General features: G+C 43.5%; 1 protein-coding gene across 1 annotated transcript in view; it reads right to left on the reverse strand.

Annotated features, from left to right (window-relative positions):
• LOC308307461 (kelch domain-containing protein 3-like) overlaps positions 1-20,913 on the reverse strand; it is a gene marked incomplete at both ends in the record, with an annotated part of 97,176 nt that overhangs the window by 45,435 nt on the left and 30,828 nt on the right. The window contains one exon of the mRNA XM_080752725.1: positions 4,516-4,665. Within this exon, the coding sequence (XP_080608851.1) occupies positions 4,516-4,665 (150 nt within the window). The remainder of the gene's footprint in view (positions 1-4,515; positions 4,666-20,913) is intronic.

Genomic DNA, 20,913 nt, shown 5'->3' on the forward strand with positions numbered 1-20,913 from the left:
AAAAAAAAAAAAAAGAGAAAAAAAAAAGAAAATGATGCAAAAACTTGCATTGATCAATATGCAAATACAGTTATTGTTATCATCAACACTTTAAGTTAATAGAGTGGTACTCGCCCTGACAAACAGAACGGTACAGTTGTGCTGCAGGGATTCCCTGACAGTGGGGGGAGGGAGTTGGCTCACAACGCAGGCGTGCTGCTGGCATGTCTCACCTATGGTAGTACTATAGTCCCAATGCCTGTTGGGAACAATGCTCCTTGGGGATGCATGCATGGTCAGATATCATATTGATGACATCATGCAGAGTCCATGATGGACATAAAAGGAACACAGACAGAGCCCTCCATACCAACGCATTCTCACCCCCAAGATGGCAAACGGGTGGTAGCTTGGGATCAGGCACGTGCACACATAGACATCAAAGGGGGCTTGAGCCCCTGCCCTTTTATCCGTCTGTAAAAAGTGCCCTCTCCAGGACACAAATGCAGTTTTTACTGTGGTGAAAATTATGCAAATGCCCTCTTTCCATGCCATGCCTGAAGGCAGAATTGCCTTGTTCAAACTCTCCTGAACTGGAATGCAGTATTTCATGTTGAAAGAATTGCCCTCTCTGTGTAGGAATCCATGCCGTTATGCCACATCTCCAGTATTGACTTGATTATGCTTAGTTTAGTGTGGTATCAAGCACCGAAAATAGCCGACCTCCAAGCTCGTGCTGCAACGCGTTGTGAGCTGTTCACTCCTTCACGTCATCAGCGCCCACACCCTAGGTGGGGTTAGAAAAAGGGCCTTTCTGTGCAGAGTTTGCATGTTCTCCCCATGTCTCCTAGGGTAGGTACCCTAACAAAAAACATGCAGTAATCCAGGTCTCTATACTGCCTCCCCCTGGTCAGCCAGGGCGTCTGATGGAGGGGAAAGGAACTGGTTGGAATAACGTGTTCCTTCCACGCGCTACGTCCAACTGGGGAAACTCCCCCCTGTCAGGTGAAAAGAAGCGACTTGGACTCTTCATGCATAGAAGGAATCATGAGGTCAGTCCGTTGTCTCCCTGGCAGAGGGAGTGTAGCGCCCAGGATTACATTAGATTATTGACTCTGAGTGAAAAAATGGGTTACAAAATCGTGGGATAAAAATGATAAGGAAAAACATTCTAAATGAAGCTTGTAGATCTGCTGTTTTTGAATAGCCAACATTTAAATGTAAAGTGGTGATTGTGATGGTGTGATGAAGGTCCCTGGACCCGACTTTGAGAACTGCTATACGATAGATAGATGAAGGCATTCAGTGAACCATGAAAGAACCCTGATTTCCTTTCTGTTTGTGGGTCCTTTATGTCTGGAGAAACAAAAGTGTCAAGAATACAGTGTCTGGTGTATACTGTACTGAGCCCTGAGGAAAACCAGTCAACTAAGGAGAGACTTTAAGAGACGTCCTAAGAATAAAAAGTCAGAGAATTTTGTAAAATTTCACTCAGCCAAACTTTAGTTCTTTAACATCATCTTTTCCCCCAGACCCGAAGGAGAAATGTGATTCATTTTAAAATCTGGGACGTACTGTACACACGCACGCACGCACGCACGCACGCACGCACGCACGCACGCACGCACGCACGCACAGGGTGGGTAGCTTATATTCAGTCACAATACAATGAAACAGTTCCAGCTTCAGCACTAACGCTACTGAAAACACTTCTCTCTCCGTCTAATCCTCACACACACATACACACACACACACACACACACACACACACACACACACACATATATATTGTATGCACCAAGACACGCACGCACATACACACATACTGTATTTCAGTCAGTCTCTCCCTTTTCCACCCTTTCGCTCTCCCTCTCTGGCACACACACACACACACGCACACACGCGCACACACGCACACACACACACACACACACACACACACGCACACACACACACACACACACACACACACACACACACACACACACACACACACACACACACACACACACACACACACACACACACACACACAGGCACGATCCACCAAATCCAGTGGTGTAACGTATCTGCAACTCACAGACTGGCTTGTAATTAAACATCTCAATGAGCAGATTACCACTTTCCCCATTTGGAAATTTCATTAGCCATTCCTGTAATTGGATTCCACATTTAATTAAGCTTCCTGGGCTAAACAGCAGGTGATTCCAGGGTGAAGGCAGACATTGTCAGAGGTCATTAGGACCGGCTCTGGTGACACCTGGACCTCCAGGGACCAAATACACTGACCAGTGACCCAAGAAGTACCAAATACACTGACCAACAGTGACCCGAGAAGTACCAAATACACTGACCAACAGTGACCCGAGAAGTACCAAATACACTGACCAACAGTGACCCAAGAAGTACTCACTTCTTTTTTCTTTTTTTACTTAAAAGGACCACTTTGCCACTTTTCAAACTATCTTCATACAATAGGTCCTCACTAATATTCATAATAAAATAGCAAAAAAAAAAGAAGAAAAAATAATCCATAGTCTTGTGACATCATCGTTTGACCGTTTTTTTTAACTATATTTTTGAAAAATGATTTTGTTCGATTTTTATTATCTCAAGAACAATGGCTTCCACTTTAGCATTGCAACTTTTCAGGAATAGAAAGCCTGCATTTTCTATTAGCTTGGATTCTCATCGATGATGTCACAAGACGATGGGTTTCTGACCTGCCCACAGCCCTCCTCTGAGACACAGACAGAGACACAGAGTAGAAAAAGATTATGCTATTTTATCATGAACATTAGTGAGGACCAATTATATGAAGTCGCTCTGGATTAAGAGCATCTGCTAAATGCCTAAATTGGAAGAAGATAGTTGAAAAGTGGTGAAGTTAAAGGTAGGGTAAGTGATTTCACTTAAGTTTCAGTTTCACTTTTCATGTAGGTTGACAAGCGGGGCCTTCCTCCAATCATGATCAAGTGGGGGCAGGCCTTGGTGTGCATAAGACCCGCCCCCACTCAACCATGATAGGAGGAAGGCTTGTCACCCAATGGTTGTTGAAACTGCTTTTTTCTCCTCACAGGAGTTAAAGGAGCTATAGTCAACATTTTCTTGAAAAACGGATGCTAAAATAAAAATAACCTTTTGAAATATTTTATAAAAGAAATTAAGCTTAACCCTAACCCTAACCCCCTAACCCAGCAAAAGTAGTTAATACAGCATCACAATCATTTGAACCACAAAACCATTATTTTATTCTATTGGCTAGAACATCGTTCTGGAGGTCCCTCGATGAAAATACTTTTAGATGGGGTCGGCGGCCGAATTCATAATCATATTGGGGGCCCTTGACATTGGGGCCCTTGACATTGGGGGCCCTTGATATGACAAGTTTGAGCAGCACCGATAGGCTATAGCAACACATCTTGCCTCCTAGGCAAGATGGGGCCGATACAGCGATATGTGTTTCAGAAAACTGTTAGGATTTAGAAGACATTTTGTTGACGCGGCCTCAGGTCTCCACGGGTTAACTATTAGCTCTTCTCTTCTCCATTGAAAGTAAGGGCTCATAATGGGCACAGCATTCACCTTCATTCCTATGCTGCACTTACTGTGGGTAAGCCACTTATAACACAGTGTAGGTGTCCTGAGAATTTAAGCTTAAGTGTTGCACTCATTCTGCGCCACTCTTGATAAGAATGTAAGCCAAGCGCCTACATTGTGGAGTTAAATGTTTTTTTTTCCTCAGCTCCATGTAGGCTAACACTTTTATCCAGGTTTCAACAAAATACACAGTGCATCACCCATATCCTCGCAAGTCAGCCTCGAAATGCTTCGAGCTGCGGTTCCAATTAATGGTCCAGCAGATGTCGCTGTTCGGTACCAAAAAACCCTCAGCTCAATGGGAGTATATGAGGATTTGGTGAACTCTACACTTTATTTTCTTATCTTAATAAACGTTTTCATTAACACTTTGTTTTCAGGCTCAATGGGAGTATTTGAGGATTTGGCGAACTCTACACTTTATTTTCTTATCTTAATAAACGTTTTCATTAACACTTTGTTTTCAGTCGCTAGTTTAAAGTCTTTTTAAAATCATCATGATATATGTTTAGTGAATCATGGTCACGTTAATTTTAAAATGAATTATAAAGTGCTATGTTTCTAGGCTTTGTATTGGCTATACAGAGAGGAAGACCCGCCCTCCAGCCAATAGCATTCACTAGTTATCATTTCTGGAGCTGATATAGGAAGATTTGCTGGAAAAATAGGCTTCATTTACGGACTGTAGAAACCAATGGCGTGGCTCTGTCCATTCTTTTTACAGTGACTGAAGACAATGTCTCTGCTTTTGTTGCTAAAACTGTGTGGAAGCAATGAGAGTGAGACAGCAAAAAAAATTAAGACAAGACAAGTATCTGCATTGCAGAACCAATCCAAAGTCAAATGATTTTTGTTTTTGTGTTCTTTATTTACTCCATTATGCCAGTTAATCCTCCCCACATGTACTGTATCTGTGTTACTGCCATGGCACCCTACCGGTTCACCTGCCAGTGAGGACATATAGCCTCCGTCCTACTCTTCACGTTCAACATTTTCCAGCTGACAGGTTCTTCATACTCGACGCTGCGCTCCTTTGGGGCATCAGCGATACACACGCTGAATATGAGGACGAGTGACTGGATGGTTCTTGAGATACACAAAGGACACACATACATACAGATTCTGGAATTTATAAATAGATATCTTTCCCCACATACTTTTGATTTTTGTTATCTATCTATAAATGCGAGAAGTCTCTGCGTGTCTGTAATCCGCGTATCTCGAGAACCGTTCATCCCACGGGCTTCAGATTCGGCACGCGCATTCCCCGCCCCCGCGCGGAGTGCAGTGCCGGGCCTCGACCCGAACCGACTCGCGGTTTTCCGAAACCGGCGCAAAACGTTCGGAATCTCCTTATGCGGAGCTGATTGTTGACATCAGGCTGTTCCGGAGGAAATCGGTGCAAGCGCTGACTCATTGTGACATCACTTCATAAAAGGCTCTGACATCACGTACGCCACATGAGTCAACAAAAAATCTCTGTTAGTGTGTATATGTATGTAATCCGCGTATCTCGAGAACCGTTCATCCCACCGGCACGTGCGTTCTCCATATATGGGCATAAAATGAATGCCCGTATGCGGAGCTGATGTCTGACATCAGAGTTTTCCGCAACCGGTACTGTGTGTGCAGAGATCTCCATATATGGGCATAAGTGGACAAAGGCAAACAGATGGTCAAAACGGGTCCTATGACAACAGGTATATTGGGGTTTGCATTAAAGGGTGGGGCATTCATGGGGTTTGCATTAAAGGGTGGGGCATTCATTCCCTATTTCAAATTCGGCACGCGCGTTCCCCACCGCAGCAGGTAGTGCAGTGCTCGGCCTCGACCCGACCCGATACACGATTTTCTGGAACCTGCACGAAAGGTTCGGATTCTGATGTCTGACATCAGGATTTTCCGGAACTGGCACTGTGTCTGCATATATCTCCATATATGGGCATAAAATGGATGCAGACAGACAGATACAGATATCTCCATATATGGACATAAATGGACACAGGCAAACAGATGGTCAAAGATCTCCATATATGGGCATAAAGTGGACGCAGACAGACAGATACAGATATCTCCATATATGGGCATAAATGGACACAGGCAAACAGATGGTCAAAACGGGTCCTATGACAACAGGTATAATGGGGTTTGCATTGAAGGGGTAACCGGCACTGTGTCTGCAACACAGTCGGAGGCACAGACAGATACTCCATATATGGGCATAACAGGTAGTGCAGTGCTCGGCCTCGACCTGACCCGATACACGATTTTCTGGAACCAGCACGAAAGGTTCGGATTCTGATGTCTGACATCAGGATTTTCCGGAACTGGCACTGTGTCTGCATATCTCCATATATGGGCATAAAATGGATGCAGACAGACAGATACAGATATCTCCATATATGGACATAAATGGACACAGGCAAACAGGTGGTCAAAGATCTCCATATATGGGCATAAAGTGGACGCAGACAGACAGATACAGATATCTCCATATATGGGCATAAATGGACACAGGCAAACAGATGGTCAAAACGGGTCCTATGACAACAGGTATAATGGGGTTTGCATTAAAGGGGGAACCGGCACTGTGTCTGCAACACAGTCGGAGGCACAGACAGATACTCCATATATGGGAATAAATGGACACAGGCAAACAGATGGTCAAAACGGGTCCTATGACATCAGTCGGAGGCACAGACAGATACAGAGATCTCCATAATGGGCATAAAGGGACACAGACAAACAGATGGAGGAGGAGACAAACATAAGACAAGCAACAAAGAGTGTGACTGGGAGGACATCGATGATGCAGATTTAAATTACTTTACAGCTTTTGCTGAAGAGAACAAGGATCAGTAGTGGAGATCTGGGTTGGCTGAGGTGCAGACGGAGGAGACAAACATAAGACAAGCTAAATCAACAGCACAAGACTGAAAAAAAAAACAAGTTCTCCAAAAAAACTCAAGCTGAATTCACTCTCCCGCTCCAAAAAAGAAAAAGAAAATAAAAGAGACAAAGACAAACATAAGACAAGAAACAAAGCGTGGGACTTGGAGGATGACTTGAATGATGCAGATTTAAGCAGGCTGCATATTCTGCTTAAAAAGAGGAAACAAACAAAAAGCGACAGAGATCTCATATATGGGCATAAAATGGACGCAGATAAACAGATATCTCCATATATGGGCATATATGGGCATAAAATGGACGCAGAATCACAAAGATCTCCATATACGGGCATAAAAGGGACACAGACAGGACAGATACAGAGATATGGGCATAAAATGGACGCAGATAGAAAGATAACTCCGTATATGGGCATATATGCATGGGCATAAAATGGACCCAGAACTATTTCTACAGTGATCTCCATATATGGACGCCGACAGACAGACAGATACAGATATCTCCATATATGGGCATAAATGGACACAGGCAAACAGATAGTCAAAACGGGTCCTATGACAACAGTATAATGGGGTTTGCATTAAAGGGCGGGGCATTCATTCCCTATTTACATCGTTCCCGAGTTGGCCAGGTCGCCGACTAGACGCTGGGCCGCCCGAAGGGCGGCTGGACAGAGGCAAACAGATGGTCAAAGATCTCCATATATGGGCATAAAATGGACGCAGACAGACAGATACAGATATCTCCATATATGGGCATAAATGGACACAGGCAAACAGATGTTCAAAACGGGTCCTATGACAACAGGTATAATGAGGTTTGCATTAAAGGGGGAACCGGCACTGTGTCTGCAACACGTTGGAGGCACAGACAGATACTCCATATATGGGCATAAAATGGACGCAGATAGACAGATATCTCCATATATGGGCATAAAATGGACCCAGAACTATAACTGCAGTGATCTCCATATATGGACATAAAATGGACGCCGACAGACAGACAGACAGATACAGATATCTCCATATATGGGCATAAATGGACACAGGCAGACAGATGGTCAAAACGGGTCCTATGAAAACAGGTATAATGGGGTTTGCATTAAAGGGCGGGGCATTCATTCCCTATTTACATTGTTCCGAGTTGGCCAGGTCGCCGACTAGACGCTGCTTCTAGTTATGTTAAAGGAGTAGTTCACCCCCAAAATGACTTTTTTTCTATTGATTACGTAGGCCATGGAGAGTAGAGTTCAATAATATTTTTTGGTTTTTGTCACATTCCTAAGACAAAAATGTGATAACAATACATTTACCCCCATTGATTCCGGATGGTGACCCGTTTCGAAACGGGTCACCATCCGGAATCAATGGGGGTAAATTTACCCAAATCAAAATTTTGTCTTAGGAATGTGACAAAAACCAAAAAATATTATTGAACTCTACTCTCCATGGCCTGAGTAATCGATAGAAAAAAAATCATTTTGGGGGTGAACTACTCCTTTAATGTGAATAACTGGCTGTAGATTTCTTCCAAGTGGCAAAATATCTGTGGACATGTGAACGCTTGTGGTATGTGTCAGCTGTGCATTTGAACAACTGCTGTGAGGGCCATGCATATCGAGAACGATGCAAGTCATTTATACTGCTATGCGGCACAAATGTTAAGTTAGTCGGATATATTCCTCCCAGGCCAATGGTCAATGCCCGTGTGCAAAATTCTGATCAATTGCTCTAGCCACTGAGGAGAACCGGGCAGAATAGAGAGATTTTGAGGAGAGATTTGTAGGCCTAACCTCTAGAAACTAACATCAAAATGCATAAACCTAACCCCAAACTGGATATTTTCCAAAAGTGTAAGCCTAACTCCCCTAACTCCCTTTTAACCGTCACAACCAATTCTACTTTTGGCCCACAAGTATAGTGATGCATGCAAGTATGCACTCACTCACTCACACTCGCACACAGACACGCACGCACGCATGCACGCGCACACACAGACCCTTATCAGCTCTTTGAAGAGACACTATTCCATTTGAAACTTCTTGGCTGGCAATCAAATCATTTAATAGGATGCATTTTTTTTCTCCTTCTCCCCCACAGTCCAGAGAGTTCATTTCCACTCAAATCTGCTCCCCTGGAAGAGAGAAATGTCCGTTGTGTAAGCATTCCTTTCATTTCCACGGGCCCGAGAGTAATTGTAAACGCTGCCGCCTTTTGAACAGCAAACATCGGAGAGTTGATGCCTTGAAATGATTAGGACTATAAATTAAATAAAAAGGCCTTGAGGACAAGAAAACAACTCCCCTCCAAAGTAAGCCCTGGGACGCAGCGGAAGAGAGTGATGGACCAGATAAGGAAAAAAAAGAACTAAACTTGATCTAGTAGAGGCAGACATGGAATAAGTACTCAGGCTTTGTACTTCTGGGTAAGTCGGACAGGCTTATTGTCGGTATCAGCCGAGAGCGCAGGTCCCCATTTTAACAGCAAAAGCGATCTCTTCTTGCGTCCCCGACCCGGAGTCAGTCCGAGTCACGCTCCCGACCCGGAGTCCCCAGGTTAGCATTTCACCAGGTTAGCTTTCACCAGCGTCATGTGCTGCCTGCCGGCGCTCCGTCCCCCCGTGGGGACTCGTCCCTGGGTCGGGGAGGCCAGAAGAGCTAGCTTCCCTCCATTTTAATGCCCTAGACCAGTAGTTCTCAAACCTTTTCGTGTCAAGGATCCCCAAATTGATATGGACAGTATTTAGCTGCGGACTGTCTCGGGTCATCGACAATGCGCCCGTGCCGAGTTTTTTAAGTCGGACGATTCGCAAGATACATGAACTACAGTCACATGTACACAAGCATAGACAGACGGAGGTACAGAGATGTTGCACTTTATTTTAGTCCAATCAAAACAACTTGAAACTGGAAAGGGTGTGTGTGTGTGTGTGTGTGTGTGTGTGTGTGCACGCGTGTGTGTCACTGTCCCTGGGCATAACTCGGAAAGCGTCCAAATCGAGCGGTCTCAAACTTGCCGTGTGTCTCATAAGAATCCGAGGTGTTATTGGAGTCATGGTAAAGGCAAATGCAGAGGTTGGCAATTTGGACTGCAGCCTTTTTAATAGAACACACGCACACACGCACGCTACTGCTTAAATTAAAACAGCTTCACTTCAACCACTGCCAACCAATCATGTTCCATCGATAGCCTGCACTGTATTAAGATTAAGATGAAACATGTCAGGAACTTTGTGTGTTTATGGAAACATGCTTTGTCGAGTATAATTTGATCATCATGCATATAAAGTACATTATATATATATATATATATATTAACAATACAAACCAAACAAGCCCTTATAATTGAGCATGTTCATATTATTATTCAACAGACATTACTTGGAAACACTCTTCTGACATCAAAACCCTTACAATCTGTAGTCTTTTTCTTTTTTTCTTCTTTTTATTGCATACTGCACTGGTTCTCAAGGTCCGGTCCTCGGACCACTACGGGTCCCCTTGCGGGGTCAGTAACTCTGAGTGTACAAGTGGAACCAAATGGACCCGTAAGGCCAATTGGTTCCATTTGTACTCTCAGAGGTCCATTTGTACCACTCAGAGTTAAAGTATGCCAACACTGACAATTTTACAGTGTAGATTGGGGTGTCCCAAACAAAAACTAAAACAAGGACAAAAAGAATTCGGACCCTTGATGGGGTCAGGCCAGATGTTGAGAAACCATGGTATACTCTATCCATAATTCTAGGACTTTAGAATAAAGTTTACAAGATGCATAAGGTGATCATGATGTTTAGTGGCCACTGTTCCCAAACATTAGGATTGATACCATAGCTAATGCTTTTAAGAAGTCCTTTATTCTGAATCATTAATTTACACCAATGCCATTATTGTACATGGTCAAATGCTATGCTTTATTTATTTGTGGATTTGGTGCTCCTATTCTGTAGACTGAGAGACAGACAGAAAACATACAACATATTATATAGATTAGAACATGAAATACTTGGCATGTTGTTTTTCTGGTGCCGTTTTAAGTCGGTATACTGCACACAAATAAACATATGATTTATTTACGCACAAATTGCCACAAATCAAAATAATAGTTTATTGAACCTCGCAGCTCTCTCTCTCTCTCTCTCTCTCTCTCTCTCTCTCTCTCTCTCTCTCATTTTATGTTATAAAGCTACCACTGCTATGAAAATTGTGTCAACTATGCAATTCCCTCAGACAAATTGATCCGGGGTATATTGAGTTGGCCAGCTTTTCCAGCAAGCCCGTTAGGTTGCCAACCGGCGCAAATAGACCTATTTTGGGGGAGTGAGAAAGGCATGCCAATTAATGCATATTAGGTTGGCGGGTGGTTCCACTAAACTTATATTGGGGTGACCGGGGTGCCATTAAAAACTTCCAGCCAGGCATTAAAACTTCTGGCATGACAAAATGACTGATAAGTGTGCAGTAATGCAGTGGTTCTCAACATGTGGGCCGCGGGCCCACTGGTGTGCTGTGAGCATATTACAAGTGGGCCCCCCAACCAATTGGCACTATGTCACTTTTTTAATGAATGCATTTTAATTTTGTCCTGTCTGTATGGTAGATTATGTTAATACAATATAACTTATATTGGGGGTTCGATCCGGTTTCCAGCGGATCCCTATAGCTAAATGACGGATAGTTATAGGAGCCTGGAGCCTTACGGGTCTATAACTCTGTACAGATGGATTTGTAGAGCCTCGGCGCTAACACTGAGGATGGTCCGGTCCAGAGTCGGGTAGCAGAGATATAAAATAAAATGTGGATTTCACAAACTTTGCCCAGATTGGGGCAAGGTTTCAGCCTCTCTGAGACCCATTTTACAGTACTATACCATTATATAAACGTTAAATATCTAAAACAAGTTTTAACTTTATAGACACTTAAGTTAGCCTAAGGCCACGTTTACTCAACAACGGTCTGTAGAGAGAACGCAACATGTCATTGCGTTCTCACATTTTAATCCAGTGTTCAGACAGAGACTGAAAACGACGTAGTGTGCACACCAGGTCGCTAAGGTTGCAGTGACGTGCTATCTGGAAGTGTGTGACATCATGTCCGCTCTGTTTCCTGTCTTGTTTACATGATCACCATGGCAGCGTACAGGCTCCACTGCACTCCACTGCTGTCGGCTTTGCAGCGTCATGCAGTCATTACATCACACATTTTGCGGTATAAATCGTAAGTTTAGATGGGAACGCAAGGAGGATCGTTTCACAGATTTTCACTCAAAAATCCGGATTTACGATCATCCGTTTTCAACCCCCGAAAATGCAGTTGTTGTCTGAACGGAAGGCATATCTGACATTTCATTGTGCGTTGCAACGGCGCTGTGTAAACGTGGCCTCAGTCAGTCAGACAGACAGACAGACAGACAGACAGACAGACAGACAGACAGACAGACAGACAGACAGACAGACCCTCTTACAGATGACTGGACTGCCACAGAGCTGTGCCGTAGAAGTGGTATCAAATGGCATATAATGCAAGTCAAACTGGGGATCCTTGAAATTAAAAAGGAGAATCACTGTACTAGGGAGCTGCCATGTGTTATTGTGTGTAACTGTATGTTGCATGCATGCCTGCATGCACGCACGCACGCACGCACACGCACACACACACACACACACACACACACACACACACACACACACACACACACACACACACACACACACACACACACACTTACTTCACAGGAGAAAAAGGAATTTTAAGGGAACAGAAAAACACACAGAGCAAAGCCAAGCCCAAATTCCAAGGCCTCATCCATCACACACACACATCACTGCTGTCACGGGCCCAACAGCCAGCTATCATGTGGATGTTTTTCTTGCTTCTCTAATGTGAAATTGATCCATCATTTTTACGTGATCATGTGTTGAGTGAGTCTCAGTGCCTGCAGGCCGCTGAACTCTTGCTCATTGTGCAGTTGTGCAAACTGTATGATGAGAAGCATGCTAGTAATGATAAATGGTGCATTTATACTGTAGCCCCTTTATCCAAGGCGCTTTTCAATGAATGATTGTGCATTACATTAACCCATTGGCGCACGCACGCACGCACGCACGCACGCACGCACGCACGCACGCACACACACACACACATCATTCATTCACAGATAGCAGTGGAAACCATGCAAGGTAGTTCAGTGTCTTGCTCAAGCACACTTTGACAGTAACTCAAAGTAATTTTCGTAATTATTACCATCAACAAGATACAAGATGGCTAGAAGGCTGGCTAGATGGCTAGATGGCTATATGAATGGATAGATGGATAGATGGAGAGATAGATAGATTAAAATGCCCAATCTATAAGCCCACAGACAACACAACAGAATAAATTGACATCTGCACCTGACGTCTGTTTCACAAGTAATACATTGGGTCCAGGTGGGGATAATAAGTCAAACTAAATGGAATGCATCCTTTAACACGCCTCGCCAAAGGTTATCTGCTTGAACTGGGCTCCCAGCGGCCAAAGGTTATCTACAAGACATATAGTGCTTATCGGACGTGCTTTTACAGGCATTATGGGGAGGGAGACCGGAACATGCAGAAATCATGTCCAGACGTATAGGGCTGGCATTTTATTTTTATTTTTAGAAGCCTATTATAGTTAATTTATGACCGGCTGTGGACAGAATATGAGCTACATTATCTTGCAATGGCAGTGCTAATGTGCAGTTTAACTGTCACACTGTTAGTAGGACGGATAGCAGATACAGAATTATGGAAATAAATAAGGAAGTCTGACGTGATAATGCGGTTATCACAAGAAAACAAATGTATAAAATGTGCAAATACACATTCTAACGAGAAACTACACTACTCAGAATAATCCTCAGTGTTAATTTATACATGTCTATCTCGGAGAGTGTACAAATACAACCCAATGGACCTTGTAAGGGTCCATTAGGTTGCATTTGTACGTTCTCAGAGTTAATGAATTGACAGTAAGGATACAGTACATGTATAGGAATTAAACATGGAAATGGCAGTGCGAGTAAAACAGTTTCATTAACATTAAACAATAAACGGAACCACACAGGCAATTACTTTTAGGACCACCTCGAATGGAGGCTGTACAGTACAGTATATATGATACGTTAGATAAAGTTCTTAACAGCCCCAACCGTCCCCCTTTTAAAACCCACCATTGATTTGCAGCGGAGCCCAGATACCGTGTGAGTGCGCGCACGTGTGTGCGTGCGTGCGTGCGTGCGTGCGTGCGTGCGTGCGTGCGTGTGTGTGTGCGTGAGTGTGTACGGGCGTGCACGTGTGTGTGTGGATAAGGCCCCCAGGGACCAAAAACCCATCCAAATACAATTAACTCATACCCATCCCAGACATAAACATTATGTTTCTCCTTTTCGCCACCAGCTCAACTCCCCGTGGCGTGTTTTTCCAGAGCTCAATAGGTGTGTGATGTCTAAAAGGCCTGCAGCTGCCTGGCAGAGAGTCTTTCTCTTCATTCTGTAGCCCCCTGCCCCCCCCCCCCCCCCCCCCCCCCCATCCCCTACGTCGATGTGCCATTGCCTTTTCTCCCTAAGTATTTACCGTTCACCTCGGGGGGGCGTTCTCTTTGCAGCAGACTAATCAATACCTGCCCCACGCCCCACCCTCTCTCCCTCGTGTAGATTTCAAGACAAGTTTAGGCTAAGGTGATAACGGTGATGGAAACAAAGTCACTTGAAAGTAATTCCAACTTTGCCAGAGGGCCACAAACTGTCTGACAAAACGCTCAGTGGGAAGAGTAACGTGACCCCCAAAAAAGCAGGGGGAGGGTGGGGAATATATACCGTCTCTATGCAAGGGTAAAAGACTAAACGTTAAAAAGAAAAAGAAGAAAAAAAAAACTTAAAATAACAATCGCTGTAATTATATGGAAGCCTTCTCCTTGCGGGTTTGGAAATCAAAACACAATTAATGTAGTGTTGAAAGCTCATGAGCGGAGCATGTGATGTATTGGCATCGGCCGCTCCATTCCACAGCCCGATTTAGAACTTGGACAGAGTTGCATTGTGTTGTTACGCGTACACAGTAAAAAGCGTTTCTTTAACTCCCAGGAGAGTAGAAATGGAACCAAATGGACCCCTAAGGTCCATTTCTACTCTCTTGGGAGTGAACGGGTCTGTCTGGAGTTAAATGAAGTATTTTACTGTGTGGGAATGAGGCCGCTCCCATGTTATGCCAAGTGTAGCTTTTGGTGAAAATATTGAAAATAGCAGACCTCCAAGCTCGGTCAGCTATTTTCGGTACTTGATACCACACTAAACCAAGCATATAATCAAGTCAATACTGGAGATGTGGTGTAACGGCATGGATTTCTACACAGAGAGGGCAATTCTTTCAACATAAGATGCTGCATTCAAGTTCAGGAGAGTTTGGACAAGGCAATTCTCTTAAATGCTGCAGGAATGGCATGAAAAGAGGGCATTTGCATTTCTTTCATCATAGCAAAAACTGCATTCATGGTCTGGAGAGGGCACTTTTTAAAGACAGATAAAAGGGCAGTGGCTCAAGCCCCCTTTGATGTCTATGCGTGCCTGGTGGGTACTGCTGTAGTAGGCCTACTGGAGACCAGTTTTGAGATGCCAATTTGAAGAAAGAAAAAACAACATTTAAATATGTTTTTCACACTCCTAGAGCATATATCAGTGGTCACAATGGAGATATAATTAAGCCAAAAGATTATTTCCCAAAAGGACCACAATGGAAACAAGCCCTCAGGGCTTTTTGTGTTGTCCTTTGAGCATCATTGTATAATTGTACCTCTGTATTCTTTGCAAACTGTTAACTTAATACAGTATTAAATCAATGCAATAAATCATAAACAAAATCAACGTTTGTGTAATTTTAAGTCCCTAAAACTCCAATCCCAAACACTTTCCGTCAAAGAAGTGCATAATGATGAATCATGATTTCATTCTCCTGTGTAATTCATCCTACAGTAGATCGGTGTTCCTCTACACACAGCTGATTCACTCATTATGAAGACAAGCTGCTGCTACTCTGTGCTGAATCCAATTCAAGATGTCAGCCGGACAGTGCATTACAAAATCCTCCCGTTCTGAACTTAAAGACCTGGTGAAATGGCGTCATTAAACTTAAAGACCTGGTGGCCGGGCTTTTTAAGCTCATTTTATTTTGAAGGATGAGTCTGAAATGGTCCATCACAACTGTAAGTGAAAGTGCTGTAAAAACTAACACCCTTTAAAAGCCCCCCAAAATATAGCCAACTATGTCACCTCTTTTTTAAGAGTAAGGTCCTCACTAGTCAAAGCAACACACGTTCATGTGATCGATGAGAGCCAAACGACAAAACCGAAAGAGAACAAAGATATATTTTAAAAGGGCAAGTACCCACATTTAAGGAATAAAAAGTCTCTAAACACCATGCCAGGCCTCTAAAACAATGCAGAAAAAACAAACAAACAATAAAAAATACCAATCCTAATCCTATAAGGTGCTAACTAACTACCGGTAACTCCACACCACCGTGCGGGGCTCCCTGTGAAGGAAAAAGCAAACGCCCTACCACCTGCGCCACAACCATATCCACATCCAGGCTCTACTAACACGCCAGGTGGGACCCAGTTTCTGCTTTTGTTTGGCTGTCTACCAGCAAGGCAGAGAGCTCCGCTCTGCCGCGGTGGTTGCCTCGTGTGCAGCCATGCGCTGCCACCCATCTCTGCCTGACTGAGTGTTTGACCCTCTCTCTCCAAACAACTGCAAATGATTGCTGCTTCTCTGTTGTTGGCATCCCACTTTCAAAGTGTGCCGCTTCCGTATTCTCCTGCCCAGGAGCCCTCCCCGCTGTCTCGCCACTGAATGGTCTCTCGGCCGGTTTGGCCACGAGCTGCACTGCTGCTGACTGCCGGCTAACGGCAGCCAGTTGTAAATCCTTTAACAATAATGAGCTGAGGGGAAACATGTCCAGAGACAGGAAAACAAATGAGCAGCTACACGCAACAACACAAATAACACTAAACCAAACACAATAAGGAAAACCAAACATAAAAAACCAAACATAAAAAATAACAAATGAGAAACATTATGTACAATGAAATAACTAAACCAAAACTAAACAAATATGATAAACCCCTCCTGTCCAGCCAACTGATTAAACTGTAGTTAGAGATACAGGAAATCATCTTTAGTACATTTTATACTGTAGTGCAGGTGTAAAATTCACCCTATTTTCATTGCATTTACCCTAGCCATCGATATTACAATAAAAAACTAAAACTAATGAAAAACTAAATTAAAATTCAACTCACTTTAAAAAAATACATTGCAATCAAAAACTAAGTCAGAACAAGATGAAAAATAAAAACAAATGAAAAATACTAAACTATACAACCTTGGTTACAAGGGAAAGTGAGTTATTGTCTTGTCCCAGGCAGGGTGGATATCCCACTTTAGTCTTCCAGATCCTGCATGGACCTATATGGTGAGCCTTAATACTCCGCTTGTGTACCAGGACTGCTGTACACCACGCACAGTGCAATGAGGAAGTACAATTAAGACTACTTATTATATTCATGTGGTACGTGGAACACATGAAAGTCATCACGAAAAAAGAACAGTAGGTGGCAATGGAAGAGTAGGGACACCACCTCAACCATTGCAGATGTATTAGTCAAATTATATTAGCAAGCAGACTACCGTACAGATTAAAATAAAATGTGATTCATTAAAATAATAAATTCCAGATTGCATCTTTAATAATAATAACAAAAGACTATTGAACGGGGTCCCATTAGTCTCGCGTAAAGCCAGACCTTCAGAGACCCGTGACATTCTGTTTTGTGAGCTTAGAGGTTTTGCGGTAATAACTCTGAGATTCTAAAACAAAACCTGCATTGCAGAACCGTTGAGAAGCTCCGATGATGCTCCTTTCTAATATGGGTGGGAGAGGTTCAGTTGGTGTGTGCTTGTAAACATCAAAGTAGAGGGTAAACTGTTGCGCCCTTCTTTGTCCTTTGCTCAGGGTCGACAAGCACGTTGCGATGGTCTCATAAACAAAGGAAAACTGGCAGAGAAGGACTCGCTCTCTGCATAAACTAGACTCCTTAGACAGAGACTAAGAAAATTGTAGACCTATTTTATTTTAATAAGCTCATAAAGTGCTCTGTGCTCAAAGTGAGTGGTGCATCGCCATAGTAGCAACATGGGTATTCAGTGGTGTGTTCTACCGTGATACTAATACGTAGTGTGCCGTGAAGAAAAAATTAGAAAAGGCATAAGGCCTTGTGAAACTTTAAAGTAGCATATCTGATAGGCATTATGCACTGGAGTATGTGCTGGCCACAGGAATGGCCACGGATCGTAGATTATAGTATGCCCTCCAAAGAATTCTAGAACACACCACTGTGGGTATTCAGCATTACAAGGATGGCTCATTCATTAACCCCCCAAAAATAAAATACATAAATAAAATAAACCTCCAAAGCTCTCAGACAGAGGTTCCTACATTATGTGTTGTGTTTTGGTCAAGAGTGAGTTTTTGCAAACGTGATGAGAACTCTTTCTCCATGACCTTGAGGTTCTGCTCTGGAGAAACTTGATCCAAAGCTTCCTTTGCTCTAATCGTGTTGGAAGTGAAGCTTCCCTTTCAGCTTCCTAGGGTTCATGGAGTGTCTTGTCCTTCCTCCTCCTCTTCCTTCCTCTTCTCCAATTCCCTTCTGATCCTCGTTTGACCACTCCCTCTCCTTGAACATCTTTCATCTTCCTGTTCCATTTTCAGGACCGTGTTACTTGTCATTTGGTTCCAAGTGACAGAGCAATACGGCTCCATTTGGACCCTGGTGGGTGGTCCCTCGACCTGATGTTGAGAGGCAGTGGTCTATTTGTCTGTGGGCTAATATCAGAGGTCGACTGTTTGTGTTTTACTTGGCTCTGGCAATGGGGCGACCCTCAGCATCAGTTATTGTAATACCGCATTCCACTGGAACCTCTGCGATCGCTGGACTGATCCCTGGACCAGTCGCTGGACTGATCACTGGACCGGAACTGTCTCCCCGACCCGGCGGAGCGAGAGAACCACAGTAAACAACCCAACAGTACTGCTGCCACTGCCGCGTAAGGTATACCGAACACATATCCTACAACAAGCACGACGCCAACGGCCAACAATGTCTTAATCATTTTCCGAACTAACTTCCAGTGCTTGAAACCTCTCTTGCGCATCTAACTGTACCATGTGAGGCAGCTCGTGCGGGGTTGACGCATTTATTTCTCTCTCGCCGGACCCTCCCACGTCGGTGCGTCACGGCTGCACACCGATTGGATTGTTTTGATGATGTCACAGGTGTTGCGGGAGCGGAGATGGAACATATTCGTTTTTGAGTGGTGCTCCTGTAAGGAGCTAAACCGCTCCTACATCTGGCATTGTCCGTTTTTCCCGAGTCTGCCTGGGTCACATTGGCCAAGCTTCGAGGAACACTTAATGAAACTAGAAATACTGTTCCTAAAGAAACTGCGTGGGCTCGCTGAAAACATGTATATTATGGGCAGTACAAAAAGTACACATCCAAATTATGTGACAACATGCACAGGTGTAGAATTATAGTGTATATATAGAAAACGAGAAAAATATCTCTGTAAAGGAATTTGTAGGTCGAAGAATTCAGACTATTTTAGGTGCCATAAAATGTGGATGGCAGTAATATAAATGGTAAGACAAAATGTATTTCCCATAGGAATTCACTGTGAAACAGTTTTTTCCCCAAATCTCAAAAAGTATAAAAATTGGTAACAAAACAAATGCAAGCAACTATGTAAAGCTGAACAAGTTTAAATTTGAACAAAATTTGTAGCGCAAAAACAAAAGACTAGTTTTAGGTGCCAAAAACTGTGGATGGGAACTTGGTGTGCTCGCTAAAGCGAGCCCACAATTAACTCATAAATAGCACCACTTACTTCACACAGGGTGTGATTTTTTGAGAAGAACTGTTTGTGTGCCTGTTTGAATTTGTGTGTGTCTGGCCTAGGGCATTAACCAAATAGTCAACAAGTCAGTCGACTTCATTACACAAGTCGACTCCCACCAGGGATTGTTTTTTATAAATGCAATAAAATGTCAGCTGTGCGTGCGCTCTCCACTCTGTCAAATTGACAGGCTGGACAGTGACTGCAGTCAGAAGTCGTTATAGTAGCCAACAACTTTATCCTGTTGGATCCATCATTATAGGAATTAAGATTATTATTATTCAACACTGGTTATCTATAATATTAATATCAAAGGAAAAGCCATATTAGGGTAGAAAGGAGCCATCCTTTCTACCCTAATATGGCTTTTCTTTTGATGTTAGGTGATCTTTAGGCTATTCTATGAAGCCAGGAGGTAAGCAATTTTCGGGTTTTGTCCCCCGTTCACGCCAACAATGTGATGACGTCATCAAACGATAAAGTCGACTTCAACACAACTTTTTACTGAGTCGAGTCGACTTGCAAAAATCACAACGCCCTACTGGCCTTCCTCGATACACGCCAAGTTTGAAGTCAATCGGTCTTACAGGTTGAAATCCATTGCTGCACATTACCACTGGACAAACGCCAATCCAAGCGTCTTCCAGCCCTCCCTCGGGTCGTCAAGAAGAATATTAGATTCATACCTCTCTGGACTGGAACTGGAGTTTTTCAATGTCCAGAGGAATGTTTTTTCCTGTCCAGGTTATACCTCCTTGCGATCATAAAATAATAACCCAAAATCATGATATGTTCGTTAATTTAATGAAAAACTCCAGGGGCTATAACCTGGAAGTGGTGCCATGATAGTTTTGAACTTCTCTGTTTTGTATGTGTCTATGGAGTTGTGCAAATTGTCTACCCTGTGTATTTTTGGTTACCTCCTGAAAGTTGAAAGCCTCTGAGTCAAAAGGCCCGATCGAAAAACACAGATTTAATGACATCATAAACTCATCCCCTCCCCTTTTACCATAAACCCAACACTGTGGGTGTGGTTAACTTCAGCTGGGTTACCACCCACCTGACAATGTCTGCTGCAGAGGTGATCGATTGCCAGCAGTTGCCGCGGCTGTTGCCACTGCCGGAGAATGCACTCGCTCTCCCTCCATATTTGGAATACACCCATCTATCAATCCCTGGGATTGAAGCAGTCGGCTGTCAGTTAGTGGGAAGTGACTCTAACCTGCTAATCAACCAGTCAGCGTTAAGCTCTGTGATACCTATTTACTGTCACTGCTGTCAATCATGTCACTGCGTAACCTGCACATATGTTGGAAGCAGGAGGGCTTTCCACACATTGCCATAATCTCTCAGGTCCCCTCCACCCTGTTACTGTATGTTCACCGGGCAGATCCTGGGTCTGTTGACATTCATCATCATCATCACCATCATCATCCTCCTCCTCCCAGCGCTCAG

The sequence above is a fragment of the Nannobrachium achirus genome (assembly GCF_963921795.1).
Source record: "Nannobrachium achirus genome assembly, chromosome: 22".
In the NCBI taxonomy this organism is placed as follows: Eukaryota; Metazoa; Chordata; class Actinopteri; order Myctophiformes; family Myctophidae; genus Nannobrachium; species Nannobrachium achirus.